Source organism: Perna viridis, chromosome 2, assembly GCF_037379345.1.
Source record: "Perna viridis isolate PV_CMFRI_1.1 ecotype Kerala chromosome 2, ASM3737934v1, whole genome shotgun sequence".
Lineage (NCBI taxonomy): Eukaryota > Metazoa > Mollusca > Bivalvia > Mytilida > Mytilidae > Perna > Perna viridis.
This window is the reverse complement of record NC_142446.1, coordinates 29,240,308-29,260,990: the sequence shown is the minus strand read 5'-3', so window position 1 is coordinate 29,260,990 and position 20,683 is coordinate 29,240,308. Positions and strand designations below refer to the sequence as shown.

At 33.9% G+C, this 20,683-nt stretch overlaps 1 protein-coding gene across 1 annotated transcript in view; it reads left to right on the top strand.

Annotated features, from left to right (window-relative positions):
• LOC148624530 (uncharacterized) overlaps window positions 1–17,999 on the top strand; it is a 30,680-nt gene extending 12,681 nt beyond the window's left edge. Inside the window, exon 2 of the mRNA XM_088567190.1 lies at window positions 16,270–17,999. Within this exon, the coding sequence (XP_088423316.1) occupies window positions 16,270–17,212 (943 nt within the window). The 3' untranslated portion in view covers window positions 17,213–17,999. The remainder of the gene's footprint in view (window positions 1–16,269) is intronic.
• Window positions 18,000–20,683: the final 2,684 nt, after the last annotated feature.

Sequence of the window (20,683 nt, the reverse complement as noted above, 5' to 3'; positions counted from 1 at the left end):
AACCCACCGAATTCACTTTATGTCTAATTTAGAAAAAAGTAACAGATCACATAACTAGTGTCAGTTCGATCTTCCGAAATAAAAATCATATAGATTGTGTATGAAATTGGCACTTTACAAAAGTTATCGTTTTTCGATTTAGTTGATTATAGTTTAGGATGAATATAACAATCTCTCAAAAACACAGAAAGGACGATTGCTATGTAAAAATTTAGCATATGTTGACAGAAAAGGCATCGTTTGTTTTGTGAGTCACCTCTAAAATAAGCAGTGTCAGAATTTATGGACTGGTAGTTATGCAACTGATAATAAATACAATAGTACCAATTATATAATACTGCAAATTTCTATATTTTGTTAACATGTTTCAAGGAGTAATCTCTCTTCAGCAAATACAAATGAAGCTTTAAATCCAACAAAATTGTATACAAGAAATTTAAAAACCAAAAGTATGGAAATAGAAAGCCAAATCAAGGCGTTATGCATATGCAATACAAGGAATGAAGCTTTGGTGTTTTATGAATTTTAAGCTTGCAATACCGTAAGTTTCGAAAAAAAATAACATATGAAATGATTCGTGGTCAGGAAAGTCTTACTTCCTGGATGATGAATACCCTCGGGGACCTTTGGTCCAAATGATCAACAGTTTTATGTTTTTGAAAGTTCTGTGTACCTATTTTTTCGCTACATAGCAACCTTTATTGTTCTTTTTTTTTTAATTGTAATACAATTTGATTATTACAATATACAGCATTTACCTGTACTTTTTACCCAAGTCCTCTTTTCGAAATAATTTACCTTATTTAATTTGGTAAAAAAATTAGTCCCATCCAACCCCTCATCCTTAACCCATCACTTCACAAAGGGGAAATGAATGTGCAATCCTAGTGACAACATCGCAATAACAGTTTGACGAACTAGTCAAAATCATAACACCCTCTGCAACTTTGTTGCGTGTGGTATAAATAATCATAGAGCCATTTTATCATTATATTTGGTAATTTAGATCTTCCTTAATCCCATAACAGTGGAAACCTTTTCATATTATACTTTCTGTTATGCTCTTAATGGATTAGATTCGATGCCATCTGTATTGTTTGAATATTGTAGTCATTAAGATTGCATAAACATGGAAATAGTAACTAGATTTAATCAATCATCATGCAAAACTACACAAACCGATAAAAAATATCTTAATTGAGATTATCCACAGCTAAAAAAAAATTACTGATCGTGTCGATACACAGAAAATAATGTTTATAGATAAAAAAAAAGTCCAAATGAAAAAAAGAAGCATTATTGAAACCAAAGGCATTTGCATCACATTGACTTTTGTGTGCAGTTAATTTCTTAAATGAAAGAAAAAACACACAAAGCCAAAAAGTCAGATAGTTTAAATACTTTGATTTACAATAATCATAAAATAAAAAAGAGAGTATTCTAGGAAACCAAGATTCGAGATGAAATAAAAAGAATACAATCCATGAATAAAGAAGAGAAAGGGAAAACAGACACACATGACAAAGGATATGAAATAATAAAAAAACAAGTGCTAAGAAACAAATTTAAATTGGCGACCTGGACTACTGCACTAGTATATGGGGAGCATGACTAGGTGCACTGATAGAGTAAGCGTCTTCTGCCTTTTTATATACACCCATGGTGCAGCGAGTTGCTCATAAAATGTCCGGGGTAGACAGATGAGGAAATGAAAAGTGTGACACGTTGAACAAATTCGTTCTCATGGTGCAGATGGATACACCAGAACAATCCATGAGTTCATGACGACAACCGTAAAAATTCTGTAGTAGTGATGACGTCAATCTTAAAGCAATATAACCCTGTTACATAAGCTTATTGTAAGAAGTCTACCAAGGTACGGCAAAAAGTATGAGTGATGATATGAAAACCGTTCGAAGGTGCTGAAGAGTAATGAAGGGAACCAAGGTTATAGCGATAATCAAAAGAATGTAATCCAGGGACAAAGGCCACACATGGAAAACAGACATACACAACAAAGAACATAAAGTGACTAAAATCATACATACAAAGAAACAACAGCAAATGAGGAACTCGGACTCCACTAAAACTGGGAGCATGGACCAGGTGCACCGGTAGGGTAAGCGTTCTCTGCTTTTCTAGAAACACCCGCCGAGTTTCTTATAAAAAGTAAAGTCCGGGGTAAAAGAAAGAGGAAGGATATTGCCACAGATGAAAAGAATGTTGACAATACGGAATGATTAAGTATCGCGTTTGTCGTATAGCTTGGTCATTAGTGTTTCTTTTCCATAGATCTCTAAGTGTAGGTAAAGATAGGAGGATGACTTAGTTGTGTCTGCTAGGTACTTTATCTCAAGGTGGAGATTCGATGTATAAAACCATCGAACCTAGGACAGTTTACAGAAAATACGTCATTTATATAGCGGAAATTGAAATAAAATTATTTGGCTGAACGATGTTCCTTGTTTTGGAGACCAGAACAGTTATAAAGTTAGCTTCGCCTCATAAGAGTGAAGATAAGGTCATTGAATAGCGGAGCACAATTTGTTTTCATTGGAACGTCAACCGTTTGTTGAAAAAAAAAACACCTCCACTACAACAGACAAATGTCTCTCTAACCTCCAGGTGATCATAAAGTCAACACAAGATCTCTCCATTCGGTTCTATTCTTTGTCTTGGTCTCTCACCATGTCATCTTGAGATCTTTATGCTCTCCTTCAACAGTCTTTCGCCAAGTTGTTTTTGGTCTGCTAACTGCTCTTTTCCCTTGTGGTGTCCAACTTGAGGTTGTTTTCGTGATGCATAATAAGGCAAATAACCTAATCTCATAAATAAGAGTTTGTTGCAGAAATCACTGGACAAATGTGTTATTGATAAAAAAAAAGTTCAGCATTTTGACATCTTTTTCGGTATATTTGGAAAAAAATCTGGAATCGTTTTTACAAAGAATCCCTACCTAGTACTATTTTTTTTTTATCTTTTATTAAGTAAGAACGAAGTATAATGTTTTTTTGAATTTAGATTTCCAAAAAGGTTGAAAAATCATAGGTCTTGATGCAAAAGCATGCCCTTTTAATGACCAAATTAAACAATGTGATTTATTTCCACAAGCCCAAAATTTTCGTTTCGCTTTTTGTATAAATAAACGGAAGTTGTTTACTTAATTCTTCGTTGCAAGTACTCATAGCTCATGGTTGAATGGAAACAGCGCCAAACATCGCACTATCAGGTAAAGGTACAGTGATGTGTAACAACCGGGAATTGAATAAATAAGTGTACACCTTAACTAAGCAGGTTGGTCTTTAGCAAATAAACCTCATGATTATTTTACAAATTGCTATTTCTTTCTGTTTCTGTATATAATTGTTTATTGTTTCTGTTTCCATTTTTTAACCTGGAGTGTGCCTTGACTTATAAATATTTGATTCCGTTGTATAAGATGTCACAGTATCTATCCTTGACATTATTTTCAAGGACCACGACATTTGTCACAATCTCATATAACTTAACTTATCCATGATCTCATGATCATTAGCATATTTTAAATAATTCATGAAAACGTCTTTGTGAAAAAGTTAAAATAAAGCTCCAAAAACTCGAATAATTTCGTATACATACAAAATTGACACAGAAAGTTAACAATTCGATTGGTGCTATTAGTACCATAAAAGAATGCGCCAAAACCCTGCGTGTGGTCTTTAATCCTAAAAAGGAAGACTGTGTGATCAAATCATAAACCAAACGGCGTTAAATTTCTAAAATCCTTATTCTTATAGAGATCCTTAATGCCTAGCTTGGTATATTTAGATATGATATTGTTGATAATCATTACTCAATCAGCCCTTTTGCAAATGCCAATGTAAGTAATGCTAGACTAACATGTATTCATATAACGTTAGTAATATGCATATCCCTATCCTAAGTAGTTACCATAAAACTCGTTTCTTACAAAATTGGATTAATATCCTATCCGAGTCAGTATTTTCATTAGACATGTACAGAATTTATTATTTAACTTAAATATAATTTCAAGATTGATAAGAACAATACTCAGTAGTGTTCTGTAGAGAAATGAAATATCTTTGAAGTAGAAACTGTTCATTCATTCATTACTACCATGTAAAGAATATTCCCGAAATAGCTGGTAGTGGAAGGCATGTTTGAGCAAATACTAAAATTCTTCTAGAAAAGTATGCCAAATCGACCAGTTTCAACGGTCTTGTTAAGTTGATTTTCCAAGTCGAACTATCTGTAAAAAAGAATACGGTATTTGTACGTTTATTACTAATTGGCAGTTATTTCTTTCGAACCTTAGCCAAAGAGATGTAGGTGAAGAAAGATCCTTAAAGACACTGTGAAGTCTGTCCGATGTGTGACCTACTGATCAGATAATAGCTCATGACAATAATCTTTGTCAAACGAGATGAATTTCCGTTTTGTATTGTCAATATCCGGCTTAATGGTGAAAAAAAAATAATATATTGCGTATGGAATGTTTAAATATTAACAAACCCAATATTTCTCAACTTTCCAAAGTTACTCCAGATCGAATTGTTACGATTTGATGCAAGGATTCTATTTTAATTGTGGCAAATAAAATGCGTATATTTTCCTCTTTTTGTGTACAATGAGCAATAGAATATCTCTAAGACTTTTTAGAAGCTTTTGTTTGTTTGTTTGTTGGGGTTTAACGTCCGAGCAGCAATATTTCGGCTATATTCAGACGATGAACATGAAATTGATGATAAAATGAAAATGAAATGATGATGAAATGAAAAAGGGATGGAACACAAAGACAATGGGGTCGACAAATTTTGATTGCCACTGGAAATAGGGAGAGGTGGTTAGGGTCGGGCAATTTAGCCTCCTGTGGCGGAGCCCTGTGGTTCCTACTCCGGGAGAATACCACAGTAGGGATCTTTAACGTGCGAGGAACGTGGCATCTTTCCCAACACGATGCACCACTATGGTTTGCGGTCAGGTTTTCCGTATTATAGCCTGACAACCCCAGCATGTAACACGCCAGGGGTACCCCATTCAACCACCTGGGGCACACATCCCAGTTGCACTGTTGGCAGAGGGCCCTAGCCCTTTTTAGAAGCAGTTCATTTTTTATGGTGTACTGATATCTAAGCTATATACGTTTTTATATTTTTGAACAATACTAAGAAAATATGTAGCTCAATAATAACGAAGATTTAGAGTAAAAGGGAGCGCCCAATTATTCTAGTACTTTTTAAAGACGAGTCATTCTTAATAAAGACGCTCATTACAGCGTCTCTTGAAAAGAGAAATCAGCAGTAGGTGTGATTAAAATTCTTCATGTTCATGTTCATTATTACGTCTAGCACTTTGATAGAAATATCCTTTTAGGTTAAAACCAAATGCAGGTTTGTTTGTGTCTACGATTCTTGATGAAATCTTTTCATGAACTGACCAATCTGTATTCTGTAATTGTCTCGGTTGACACTGGTTTGTCTCTCCTGTATTTTTTTTTAATTTAAACACACGCGTGTAATCCAGATTTAAGCGAGGGGTTTGTAGTTTCAACTTTTAAAGCTAAATATGACCTGGTCAGATTTAGGTTAGTGCAAGGGAATATGACTTGGTCAGATTTAGGTCAGTGTAAGGGAGCAAAGCATATCACAACGCATAAGGTTTCAGTCTTGTATTCTTTGCCCCATAGGCTTCTATAGTATACCCTAAAATTTCATGATTTTTTTAAAAAATAGACAAGGAGTTTCAATCTAACTCTTGATCATGTTTATCAATTAAAGAAATGTCAAAAATAATTTTTAGGTCCATTTCAGAAGAAAAAGGCACGAACTTTGGTACACCAGGACAGGTCAAACTAAAAATAGACCTTTTCTACTTTCACTTTTATTTTGAGTTCATAAAATAGACCGCTTTTCTGAAGCACTATTTTTCATGAAAATACTGTTTTTTCTCAAAAACAAATCAAATTTTTTATGTCATAGATTGATATTTACCCCGTACTTGTGATGAAAAATGATAGTCATTTGCCAAGAAACAAAAACATGAAAAGGTACAAAAGAAGCGCACTATATTTTTAGCCGCCATGTTTTGACGTACACCCGGTCAGGAATATGTAACACAAGACTGATACCATAAGAGTTAAATTGGTATGGCTGATGTCGATTTCTCACATCATACATTTTTGTGATAAGAAAGGAATTTATTTTTGCCGGTAGAATGTACAATGAAATTTCCGTTTACTTTTACTTTGAATCTTGCTTATATTTTAAAAGCTTTCAATATGAATAACGTTGTGGTATTTGATTATGAAGCAGCGATTTGAAATTATGGTCCTTTTATCTGTTATAACATAATCACTGGAATATCAAAATAATAAGGTACAAGTAAAAATTGTGCCTTTGTCTTATTCAGAAAGGTCTTTATGTTGAAAGAGACATTTTATCGAAATTAAAATCAGAACTACAATGAAACAACTCCATAAAGTGAAAATGCACCCCTTAGCAACTTATTAGCCGTTGTCATTAAGGTAACATATAAAACTACATTCTAATTGCCTTCGTTAAGCAAAGTATCTCACCGTCTTTAAAGTTTAAGTACATACTTGTGTTAAACCACCTGGTATCATAAAAAGAAAAATATACTCATCAAAAATATAAAAATCTTATATATTTTTATGATACTATATGATATTATTATGAATCATATCTGTATTTATGTATCTACACACCATCAATAGATATGTTATCAAACCATGTTCCATCACTTTAAATGATATATTTGACTACAACGATGACGAACCACATTGTACCATATCAAAATGTGGTATTAAAAATTGCAAATCATGCAACATTCTTATAACCGACTCCTACTTCTCCAGTTCCCTTACAAACAAAACCTTCCATACAAGAAGTCACGATGACTTAAGTTGCAAATCAACAAACTTAATATGGATTAGAATGCAACTTATGTGGTTTGTATATGTCGGAGAAACGCAAGAGCGATTAAACTAAAGAATGCGCCGAAAGAGAGGAGTACTGGATACGCAGACTAGGTACTGCAATACCTTACGGATGCAATGAAAACATCAAAAGTATAGGAAACCTTTCAAGCCAATATAACATTAGCAGAAATGTGATGAATTTATTTGACAAAAATCCAAGACAGGAAAGGAGTCATGGCCATCGGCATTATACGTCGCCTAAGTTACATGATGTCTCCATATATGGTCTCCTTCCTTTCATACAAAAACCTCTTGGATTTCATCACATTAGAACCAAACTTAATTCTATACCTCTCACTCTACTACACTCCCTTTACAAAACAAGTCTTGACACACCTGTTCGGACCCCACCTCATCATTATACAGACTTGCTGCCATTATTTTGGATATTGGTTTCCACAGACTCTTCAAACCAATTTGTGTGAAAAGTCAAGATGAAGAAAAACGATCATTTCTTCCACTACCATTTGTCAACAAAGGTATAGATGATTTAATTTGGCTAACATCCTCCATCACAAAATAGTTACCAACAAAATTCCCCCATATTTCGAAGACAAATCCATACCAATTATTTCATATTCCTATACTTCACCCATTGGATCCAAAATTTTCAATTATAAAAGGCTATTGCCGAACCTCGGGATGGGGACTTCAAGGCTAAACCACCTGACTGTTCTTGCAAAAACTCTCCTTTCAAATATGGTCCTTCTGGTAACGTCGTTACGGGAGATTTAACCATCATCGAAAACGAATCTTTGCGTAATATCCTTTCTAATGGTCCAAAGTACCGTGAACCACGCTCCATAAATTGGAATTATAACTTCAAAGTTCTTATGGATGCCGTCGAGGACTATGCAAGAAAATGGATAAAACGAGAACAAGAAGACATTGATTCTCTGTCAGAGTGGTTAAAGGCCGTGAGGTCTTTAATTTTGAAACGAATGAAAGTTTTAAGTAGGTCAATGAGTGCCAAGGCTACATCGGTTTTCAAAGACCCCGATGTCGCAAAAACATTGTGTACTATACATGACAAGTATGTTGTCGTACCAGCAGACAAAGCCCAAAAACAACATTGTTTTTGTCTGCAAAACGTTTTACATCCAATGTTTATTATCAGATGTAGACGTAGAAAATAATAGCAATGATAAGACCTGTACTACTACCACACTCTCCAAAGAAGAGATTGAGGAAAACCATAAATCTGTGCTACCCTTTTTTGGTCTCTCTACCAAGGACGATGATTGTGATTTACCGTCTATGTACTGGATTCCTAAACTCCACAAGAATCCATACAAACAACGTTTCATATCTGGATCTGCAAAATGTACCACTAAACCTCTTTCAAAACTTTTAACTTCTATACTCACAACTGTCAAAGAGGGTCTACAGTCCTACAACAACACTTGTTACTCCCGTAGCGGTATTAATTCAATGTGGATCTTGAAAAATTCGAAAGATCTTTTGGAAACAATCAATTCAAGACTATTTTCTGAATATAATAGCATTAAAACCTATGCTTTTTCAACACTGTATACTTCTATTCCCCATAATCAGTTAAAATCCCGACATAAAAACATTATAGATCGTTGTTTTTCCGAAAAAGATGGTACACCTAGATACAAATATATAGTTCTTGGTAGAGACTCCTCATACTTTGTAAGAAATCATTCCAAATATACAGAGGAAGATGTTTACAAAATGCTAGAATTTTTAATCGACAACAATATTTGTGGTGGACGTGTTTTTCAACAAACGGTCGACATTCCAGTCGGAAAAAATTGTGCTCCTTCACTCTTATGAGGCTGGCTTTATAGCTGATTTGATCCGAAAGAAAGAATATCGTTTGGCTAGATCCTTTAAGCTCAGTTTTCGCTATATAGATGACGTATTATCTTTAAACAATCCTAAATTCGGGGATTTGATACATCGCATCTACCCAAAATAACTTGAGATAAAGGATACTACAGACGCTGTGAAGTCAGCCTGATATCTTGACCTACACTAAGAAATCGATGGTAAAGGAAAACTATTGACCAAACTTTACGACAAACGTGATGACTTTTTATTCAAAATGGTCAACTTTCCTTTCATCTGTGCCAACATCCCTTCAGCACCTGCGTATGGAGTGTTCATATCACAACTCATACGTTATGCCAGAGCTTGCCGAAACTACGCAGACTTTTTGTATCGCGCTCTGCGCTCTAGAACTCTAACAAATAGGCTCCTGGAACAGGGTTATGTTGCTACAAGATTGAAGTTATCACTACAGAAGTTTTATGGTGGTCATCAGGAACTCGTGGATCGTTATGGTGTATCCATCTACACAATGAAAACTGATTTATTGAACGAGCCATAGTTTTTCTTTCCTCGTTTGCCTACCCCGGACTTGACTTTTTATGACCAACTCGGTGGGTGTATCTAGAAAAGCAGGGGACGCTTACCCTACCGGTGCATCTGGTCCATGCTCCCAGTTTTAGTGGAGTCCGAGTTGCTCGTTTGCTTTTGTTACTTTGTATGTATGATTTTAGTTACTTTATGTTCTTTGTTGTGTATATCTGTTTTCCATGTCTGGTCTTTGTCCTTGGATTGAATTCTTTTGATTACCGCTATAACCTTGGTTCCCTTGATTACTCTTTGACAAAGAGGAAGGATACTCTTGAATCGTTGTTTTTAAGACGTATTTTGTAAAATATATTTAGGAATAGAGGTCATTATAAGTCCCTACTCAACTGATATGAATGCATCAATATTTTTTAACTACCACTGGGACATAATTAACGTCTAACATATAGATGATGCAGATTCAGTTTTCCTTTCGACAAAGTCTTAATTTGTGTTCTTTATGTAAAAACCAAATCTTTATTGGTCGTTTGCATGCTTATCTCTGAAGTCATTGGGGAAAACCATAGAGTAAAAAACAAGAAAAAATAACTAAATTTAAATATACTTTTCTGTCGTGACCACATACATTCACTGTATTTGTCCTTAAGACATTTAAGTTTCGATAAACCATATATATATATCCAGATATTTTCTAATTAATTTATTCATGTTAACAGGTCTCATGACTGATTCAACTTCAACATAATTCTACTGATTTCAGTAATACCAAGATATCGTTTCTCAAGAAGTCGAGCTCAAGTTTGATTCTATTTTTTCAATGAACTTATTTTTATATTTCATTATTGAAATGAAAAGTCCAGGTTGAATTTTAAAAGTTCACCAATCTGAGCTCTTTTTTAAACTGTAGATTTTTTTTTTCAATTTTCATTTTAGTCGATTGACTAAATGACGGCACATATTTTTTCACTGATACTAGTTATTGATTTAATGTCATGGGTTTAAGGTGTTATATATCCAATGTTTTAGTGGATATTTTATTATAATTTTAGATTTTCATTGAATTTTTAAAAAACATGTCGGTATAGTATTTAATGGTATCAATTACCTTTTGAATTTTTCGAAGTGCCTGAAAACAAAATTCATCACAATACAGAATGTCAATAGACAGACAATGTAATTCAGACGAATAATACTATGATATATTTCTTTTTTTTCTGTGTTTAGTATTCTACACGTGAGCACCAATAAAGTATCACTTCCAATAAACTATGTAGAAAATGAATTTTATGTAGTGGAAAACATATTTAGAGCTTAATGAGTCTGGTAGATAACTCCGTCCATGCTTAATTAGCTTGGAGTTTACGATTTATAAACAGAAAACACTCTTATTGTTGCATGACATGTAGGTTTCAATAACTCGTAAATTCAAAACAATTCAAGAACAAATCCTAATTTACCAACATAATATAAATGTCTGATGTAAAAGTTTCATGATCTGATCTGATTCACATTTCTCGTCAATGAGATTTCATGACCTAAATACCACTTGGTATTGGGGATGGGGATTAGAACAGCCAAATCGGAAATAAAAAGGCATGATCAGAATTTAAGATACTAACTGGGATGAGAAAGAGATCCTTTTATATGTATAAAAAGCTTTAAAACCCTAAACTGTCGAGACAGACAACACTATGATGAAAACAGGTTCTAGATACAACATTATAATCAATGATGGCATACATCCTGTGTGATAAAGATATTTCTTGTTGCCTTCTATTTTATTTATTTGCTTGATAATTTCAGCCAAGGAATTAAACTTATTCCAAACATCACTGTTCTGGGTTAAAATAAAATTTGAAAAAAGATATTTCTCCTTCAAAAAAGTCTTGATGCAAATTTTTTCTTAATTCTGAAAAGAAAAAATTAATTTTAAACATGCTCGCTAATGCTTGCATGTTCAAATCCGATTTTTTTTATTGGCGAGGTAGAAAAATACATTAAGCTTTTTCTACAAATGGAGAATCTGTTGACACATTCATTTCAACTTTGAATGTTACAAGATGTATTGTCATCAGTTTTACAACATATAGAAAAGAAAACATGGCTGTAGAAATTCCCACATTGCATTTATTATGATACTAGTATTGCCTCGTTTGTGTTCCTAGTATGCCTGTAATAACGATTTCGCACATATTTTTCGTAGACTAACATGTTTTATCGGAGATCGAAGCTATAGATACAAAACAAAATTATTATTTATTACAGATGGACAGAGTTGACTGTTTCTGTAAACAAAATGTCATTCGAAGTCGTTGTTAAGTAGAAACTTCAGTAATGGAGGTAGCTAATTAAACAAATGTTGACATCTTCATGAAATTAAAATCTCAAAACTACGCATTTCATCTCTCAAGTGAAGAATATTTCAGTCTATTCCGAGTGGATTTTAATTAAGATGAAAAAGATCCATTTCTTTTGTGTGTTTATTCAAATCGAGATTGCATTTTCGATTCAAGTAATTTTACAATAATAAGACGTTATTACATTGTCATGTCGTTGAATCGCATTTATTTCCGTATTATTATAAGATATTTTCTGATTTGAGTTTGTTTTCGCATGGCTTCGGTAAGTTCAATTTTATACTACAACATCTGTAACCTCATATGATTTTAACATTAAAGATGACCTCAGTTCAATATCAAGAAAAACTTGCATATTTTCCCCATATTATTATTATTATCATCTTTTATTTATTTATTTATTTATTTTTGCTGCTGTAAAAAGTACTGTAAAAGTAGAACACGGTTTCAAAACAATGACTGAAGTATTTGAATTGTCATGATAGTTTATGCAAAAAATAGCATGCAAAACGCCGTTAGCTAGCAACCCGGTTAAAATATGGCAACATAATGATGATAGATATTGTGAAAAATGTCAAATAATGTGTACATAAGAACGCTAGTGCTTAATCTTCACATAAACCACGGGAAATCAGAGGCGTTTAAAAAATAAATCACGGAAACTCCATTTTATCATTGTTTTACCACGGGCTGACCATTTATATCGTTATTTAACACCTTGCTATCGCTCGGGGTAAAACAATGCGACATAAATTGCCAGCCCGTGGTAAATCAATGATAAAATTGAGTTTCCGTGATTTATTTCGATTCTAATAGCTCTAGTTTCTTCATATTTTTTCAATAAACGCAGTCTATGAGTTGCACGGTCATGTGTGCATCACTTTTTTTTTATCATGGCTGCGGTCTGAAGAGCTTTGAAGCACATCATATTAGAAATACTAGAACACATGGGCACTTAGAGCGTGGTTGAATGTATGTAAACTGTTGTAGGATGAACTTTTGTAAAAGATTTTATGACTGGATATCAAAAGTGTCTTCAATGTGAACTGATGTCAATGAGTATTCAAGGGAACCAAGGTTATAGCGGTAATCAAAAGAATGTAATCCAGGGACAAAGACTAGACATGGAAAACAGACAGTCACAACAAAGAACATAAAGTAACTAAAATCATACATACAAAGTAACAAAAGTAAATGAGCAACTCGAACTCCACTAAAAACTGGGAGCATGGACCAGGTGCAACGGTAGGGTAAGCGTCCTCTGCTTTTCTAGAAACACCCGCCGAGTTGCTCATAAAAAGTCAAGTCCGGGGTAAACAAACGAGGAAAGGAAAACTATGACCCGTTGAATATATCAGTTTTCATGGTGCTGATGGATACACCATAACGATCCATAACGAGTTCATGATGACGACCATAAAACTTCAGTAGTGATGACTTCAATCTTGTAGCAACATAAGCCTGTTCCAGAAGCCTATTTGTTAGAGTTCTAGCGCGATACAAAAAGTCTGCGTAGTTTCGGCAAGCTCTGGCATAGCGTTATGAGTTGTGATATGAACACTCCATACGCAGGAGCCGAAGGGATGTTGCCACAGATGAAATATAATGTTTTGAATTTTTAACCAGCAGACCTAGGTTTTTGTTATCAATCTCATCGTGTAAAAGTTGAGGTCTATGGAAGGTATCTAGAGAATTAATATTGTGTTATGTGAAAAAGATGTGAGAATTGAAATAGTGGGAAATCTGCGAAAATTATTAGTTGGTCAATGAAGACGACAGTCCTATAGCCGAAAATGGTGACTCTACATTTGCAATTGAATCCATAAAATCTAAGATGAAGAAGATTTAAAAATAGATGTGAAATATATTTTTTTGTGGAAAACGAAGTCTTTTAATAGGCATTACAAAGATAATACTCAAGAGATTTTTCAACCTTCATCATTATCAGTCATGTATCTAAGAGGTAAAACTGATTCATTCTGTGTAGAACAGCATCATACAATATTGTGCCCATGCAACTACAAAAAGAATATCAGGCTAACAATTCAATTCCAGTCATGCCAGTGTTGTCTAGAAATAGTGATATTTTAACTCATTTATCAAGTAACCCTGTAGTGTAAGCCCCTACATTGCAAAAATCAGTATATCATGATATTTGGAGAAATGAAACTTCCATGTTTGTTCTGTCTTTCCATCTTTGACTCATAAATACATGTAGTAAGGATTACATTTTTTCGGTCCGGTAAAAATTTGTTCGGTTAAACAGAAGCTGTCAATGTGTCTTACCAAATGTCAGACAAACGTTCAAAGTATTTTGCACAGACTGCAGTGTGTACAGTAAGGGGCGGAATATTATACTGTTTCCGTGGTTTTAAAGAACATTATTGTAGTTTTTTCGGGAAAATGTTGCATTCACCTAGCTCGCGGAAGTCCTTACTGTGTATACTTCAAAATATTAAGATGAAAAATGCTTATTGTTATTTTTGTACCTATTCTGACAGGTTTTTACTTTTAAAATTTGTAACACGCAAGGCTAGTTTTATTTCTGTAAATGTGCTGCTTCCTTGATTGTAAAAAATCGAATGTACCACTACCGGTTATAGGGACCTGTTGAAATAGTATGCTCCCGATTCCTGTATCGATTTTGACAAATCAGTTGTAAGTACGAACACAATCATAAATTCATGAATTTCTGGTTGAAAGCCATTTTCCAAAGACAGGTGTGCAGACCTGCGGACATGTTGACGGATACAAAAAATTCGTACGTTACATAATGTACAACTTGCAGGGGTAAACAAATGAACATTAATGTATTTTTTTTTGGGGGGGGGGATCTGTCAATGTGTCTGACCAAATGTAAGACAAACGTTCAAAGTATTTCGCACAGACTGCAGTGTGTACAGTAAGGGGCGGAATATCCTACTGTTTCCCGTATTTCTTGTAATTAACATTACTGTAAATTTTTCGGGAAAATGTTGCATTTAACTCGCGGAAGTCTTTATTGTGCATGCTCCAAAGAAAGAGATGAAAATGCTTATTGTACTATGTTTCTTATTGTTCTTTTTTTACTTATTCGGACTTGTTTTTTTATCCTTTTCAAATTTGTAACATGAAAGGCAAGTATTAATATTTATAAATGTACGACTTTCTGGAGTGTAAAATAATTGTATGTATCAGTTCTTGGGACCCGTACAAATCGTATGCTACAATGGCTGTCTCAATTTTGATAAATCAGGTGGTATGTTAGCAATTTTGAAGGTTATTTCTGAAACTTTATGTAGTATTTTGGTTATATCTTGTACAGACAATACAGTAGACAAAAACCATAAATCCATGAATTTTGTTCTCAAGTTAGGAATTTAAAAGTTGTGAACACTGATAAAGGTGTCATACCACTATTTCTGGTCTCCATTACCTTCTATGTTAAATTCAACTATTTATAAGGCTCATTTTTTTATTAGTACATGAGTTTCATTATGATGGTCACCCTTTACCTTAACTGTCATAAAAATACCAACATACCTTATGTGCATTTTAAGAAAGAACGGTAAAGTGAAAATGACAGGTGAAGAAATCACTACTTTCATTTTAAATTTAGCCATATGAAGGGCCTAGAGTTTTTTTGTTCAGAATTTTTACTTTACACTGAATTAAGAAGTTTTTAGATTACTGCAGATTCATATAGCTTTCAGATTGCACAGAGTTTGTAACGTAAACAAATCCAAAATGAGAAAAATTAGCAACAGTACGGTAACCTCTATCATCAACGATTTAGCCGGACAAGAAAAACCAACCTAATAGGTCAGAACATAATGCAATAACCGTCTAAAAAGAATTACTCTGACAGTAATTACAAATGAAAAGAAATGAAAACATATGTCTAATTAAGTTAAAAGAAAATTAATGTATGACATGTAATAGAAATTTTATGCGACGTATAAATTTCCATATTACGTCTAAACTGATGTACAGGTGACTAGGAACTGAATAACCAAACCATAATTGTCAGGTGACAAATATACTATAGGGCCTGCTCGATGACTGAATACAATAATTTCATTCTATTCGCTGTTACGCGGTAAATTATAAATATACCATTTACTGAGCATACCTCATAAAATTACAAAACCCAATTTCCCAAATATCTTGTTCTGTTGCTTAATGTTACTTCAAAAACATGATTTTAATTATGTTAGGTCAGCAATATTGATATTTGCACGATTTATTAATAGTACATTTGGTAATTATTAAGTTCAGGATAAATATTTTAGCGTTCAAAAGTAGAATTGTACAATGTATTCCAGGTTTTTTTTTTACCTCCGACAATTTGTCTATTTTGGATGATATTTCACCATTTCAATATTATTCACATCATGAAACATAATTAAATTAACTGATTATCGAACCTGGGTTGGTTCCATTTTTTCCCGTGGGACATCTGTATGGTTCTGTATGGTTTGATGCTTCCGAATTATTTTGCCAGTATATTAATACAAAGAAATAGTTTGCTACTAGTCTTCAGAAATACTTGTTTACTCCCATGTAATCTACAAGAAAGTGTATTTTTTACAGCTCAACATTCGCACAGGAAGATGACACTACGGAAGATAACGAAGTGGATAATACTAAAGGTCTTATAAACAGCCCTAGTGGGTCATTTAGCGATGAAGATGTAGTAGATCAGATATATCCACAAGTCGTAGAGCTGATGAAAAAGCATATTGGAACTAAAACGGTACAAAAAAGAGCACTTGACCGAATAGGCATGGGATTAATAAAACGATCGTTCGACAGAATTGGTATGGGTCTTGTCAAAAGGCCATTGGATAAAATTGGAATGGGACTTGTAAAACGACCATTTGATCGAGTTGGTATGGGTTTAGTAAAAAGACCTTTCGACCGAGTTGGCATGGGGCTAGTGAAACGTCCATTTGATCGCGTTGGAATGGGATTAGTTAAACGGCCTTTCGATAAAATTGGAATGGGACTAGTCAAGAAACCATTCGACCGAGTTGGAATGGGATTAGTCAAGAAACCATTTCATCGAGTTGGTATGGGATTAGTCAAGAAGCCGTTCGATCGAGTTGGAATGGGATTAGTCAAGAAACCATTTGATCGAGTTGGTATGGGATTAGTAAAGAAACCATTTGATAGAGTTGGAATGGGATTAGTCAAGAAACCATTCGATCGAGTTGGAATGGGATTAGTAAAGAAACCATTTGATAGAGTTGGAATGGGATTAGTCAAGAAACCATTTGATAGAGTTGGAATGGGATTAGTTAAACGCCCTTTTGATAGAGTTGGAATGGGATTAGTAAAACGCCCTTTTGATAGAGTTGGAATGGGATTAGTAAAACGCCCATTTGATAGAGTTGGAATGGGATTAGTGAAACGTCCTCTGGATAGAATTGGAATGGGTTTAGTGAAACGGCCTTCTGCCGAATTTTCAATGAGAGGAAACCGATGTTTGGGCTATATCTGTATGGAACACACTAGGCAAACTAGAACGCCATAGTAATTTTAAATACTAAAAATAAATCAAAAATCAAAATATACAATCATCTTGAATTATGTAGCATCTAAACTTGAAGAAATGCGTTACTTTAAGTACAGAAATATATGCAATCAATTATGTAATACAGCGAAACCTTTACTGGACAAGAAATAGACTTATAATGAAGAAAATCATGTGATTTCTAAAGTTCCATTATTTTGAAAGTTGTTTTGCATATATGATACAACAAGCTGACTCAAGTATTCAAACAAATGTCTGTTGTTTATACCTTTGTATCTATTTTTGTAAACTGATACATCGGTCTATTGTTATCAAAATACGATAGTCATATTCTATACTTGTTAGCTCGTGTTCTTCCTTATACATCCAAAATTTAATTTAAAGTGTCAATGTTTACGAATGGTATGTATGTGTTAATAAATGAGCTGTTAATTTTGGAAAAATAAGACTTCATTTTTGTTTAATTTTGAAAGGAACAAAGACAGAAGAAGAGTAAGGTGATCGATAGATCGTTAGTATGTTGAGAGGTAACAAAAGTGACCGATAGATCGTAATTATACAGAGAGGTAAAAAATATATCGATATATCGGAACTCTGAATCAAAATACATTTACTTATTAGTTTGGGCAAACTGTCAACAGTTTTTTTGTTGATCTGTGTAGTTCGAACATAAAAGCCTACAACTATAGGGGTTCTTTAAAGCCTTATAGCTAACATAGAAACCATAAGAAGTTACTTGTAAAAATAATCCACATACTAAAAAAGGTATAAGTCAATTAATTTGAAAATATAATTTTGTAGGCCTTGTCATATAATTGTATCTTTTTTACTTTTTTAATTTTTAAAGCAAATTATGAGACTGGAACAGTAAAAATCATTATTTTTGTCTTTCAACAAAAATAACTCCTACAAGGAGTTGTCGTAAAACGTCGGTCGTTTGGAGACAAATCAGCATCACAGTCCTTCTCGAAATTGTAAAGAAGATGACGTGAAGACTCGGTAAAAGGCGATAATGAATATACACTAATGGTTTTTGATTCGTTCACTAACATTGTCAACAGTTTGCCCATCAGTGGGATATTCTTTTCATTAGCCTTTATAGGATTTTGGAGATTCCAGTGATTTGAATAAAAAAATCATTTAATAACGGAATATTGAGTCTGATGCCAGGTGCCAGATGTCAGTTCCCGCCACTGGTGCCAGTGGGTTTTGTAAAGGGTGTATTCTCTATCAGCCTAAAAGGAGACTTATGTAGAGACCTTTGTATAAGATTTTCGCTTTCTTTAAGGTGTTTCATCTTATTGTTACAGCTGTGTATCTATATCCATAAAGCGATGACAGTTACTCAATGGTTTCAGGGGAGAATACATTTTTTTCCAGTTCGTAAAGAACGGATTTTAAATGTCGACAGTAGAGGTCCAGGTGATATGTTGGGAAGATAATTTGATTCTGAAAGGGATGGGGTTTCAGAAAATTTATTTTCAACCGCATCGGCGCAATATCATTTATTACTATTTCACATTTCGGCGTATCTAGACTGAGGTCAGAAAATTTATTTGTTTTTTAGGAGATGTAGGCAAAATATTTATTTTCAACTTTTTCAGAACCGGAACATTTATTTCCAAAAACTGTCCCACCTCAAAGTCCAATGGTCGTCCACTTAAAAAAAATTTGGTGGATAGAACTACTTTGATTCGCGTATGACTACATTTCCGGCATTTTTTTCCAAGAAGAAATTCTCCTTCCTACATCCGAGGTTATTCTTTAGTGTAGCGGAAATGGCCGAGTAGTTCCGATTGAAGATTAGTGTGTCTCCTGTTCTATATTTACTTTTTTCAATTTTAATCTCTATTTTTTCTTTCTCATATTGTGATGCAGTTGATCTTAAGCAAATGGGGTCACACACTACAAATTAAATAAGCCTCGTGTGTACAAAATATCCTTGATATTTTCAAAGAATTTCTCAAGATCTTACTTTAGTATCGATGTAAACCATGAACAGTTATAAGAGTAAAGGTAAACAATGGTCAGTTGGCTGTATCAAGGGAAATCATCCACAGCCTGAAGGGAAATCAACGACAGTCTTAAGGAAACCATTGCCCGCTTTAAGGGGAACCAGCGATAGTTTTAAGTGAAGCGATGTGCAAAGGAAATTCATGGTCTGCTAAAAGGGGGAAAATGTTACTTTAAAGGAAAACAATGGTCAGTTTTGAGAACCATTGTCAATTTAAAGGGAAACCTTAGTCATTCTTGGTCAATATCAAAAGAAACGATAACCAGTTAAAGGGTAATCATCGTCAGTTTCAGGGCAAACATTGGTCAGATTAATAATCAAAGGCTGAACAAGTATAGGGAGTAAAGAAAACAGAAAGAAACAACAAATGTACCGCAGAAAAAGTAAACCCTTAAAGTGACACTGTAAGTAAACTATAACAATAAAACTTTTTTGGTACGAAATAAACAATTAAATAGGTGTAATAACAGGAAAACAAGAAATCTCACATTGATAATACCCCGGCTTCAATTATAGTTCAATGTATAACCCTTAAGTTCAATAAAATCCATCGTGAGTCCGCCGACAGTTATTATATTATTTTCATGCACATCTACATACGATGCCCATTCTTCTTATGAAATCCCTAGAGCGGTTGAGGAGGAATTGCGATTAGGTTTTAGAATGTAAAACCCTGAAGTTGGATAAGTCCCGAGCAGTCCTCCGCCAGTAGCATTATTCCTTCAAGTACATCATCACCCGATGCCCATGCAATATTCCTATTAATTTTCATTAAACGGTTGAGAAGTTACGCTTACATATAACGTTTAAGCATGTAAAATCCTTAAGTTGGATTATCTCCCTTTGAGTCCACATTTACATACGATTCCCAATTCTTCCTATAAAATTTCATCAAAATCCCTTGAGCGGTTTAGGAGGAGTTGCTTTTACAATAAATGTGGATAGATGGGCAGACAGAATAATATATATAAGGGTCTCAACAATTTATAAAAAATTCCTCACCTCGGACACTCCTAATATAATTAGAACCAAACTAAATATGAATTTTCCTTGTGATATTCTTATAACTGATGTTGGAATATTTGATCCGTACATAGGGGTCAGGCAGCAGTTTTTCACATATATTAAGTTTTCAGCATGATTACTTCTTAGTATGGTTAAATTATCGTGTTTTAGCCATGTCGGAATATACAGAAAAATAGAATGTGTCTTATCAACGCAACGCGATTCAGGCTCTTTAGTCTTTGGATTTTTTATTTATTTTTGCAGAAATAACGACTTCAGGAAATGAATGTAGGGTAACGACGAAAATCAAATCCTTATATTTGCATTTTCGAAGCATTCAACCGTGTAATTGTTAATTTAAAAAATAAAATGTTGAGGAAAAAATGATAACTATAGATCATTTAACAAGTGTTGGGTTAGTGGAAAGAATGCAATAAAAATAAGTTTATTGT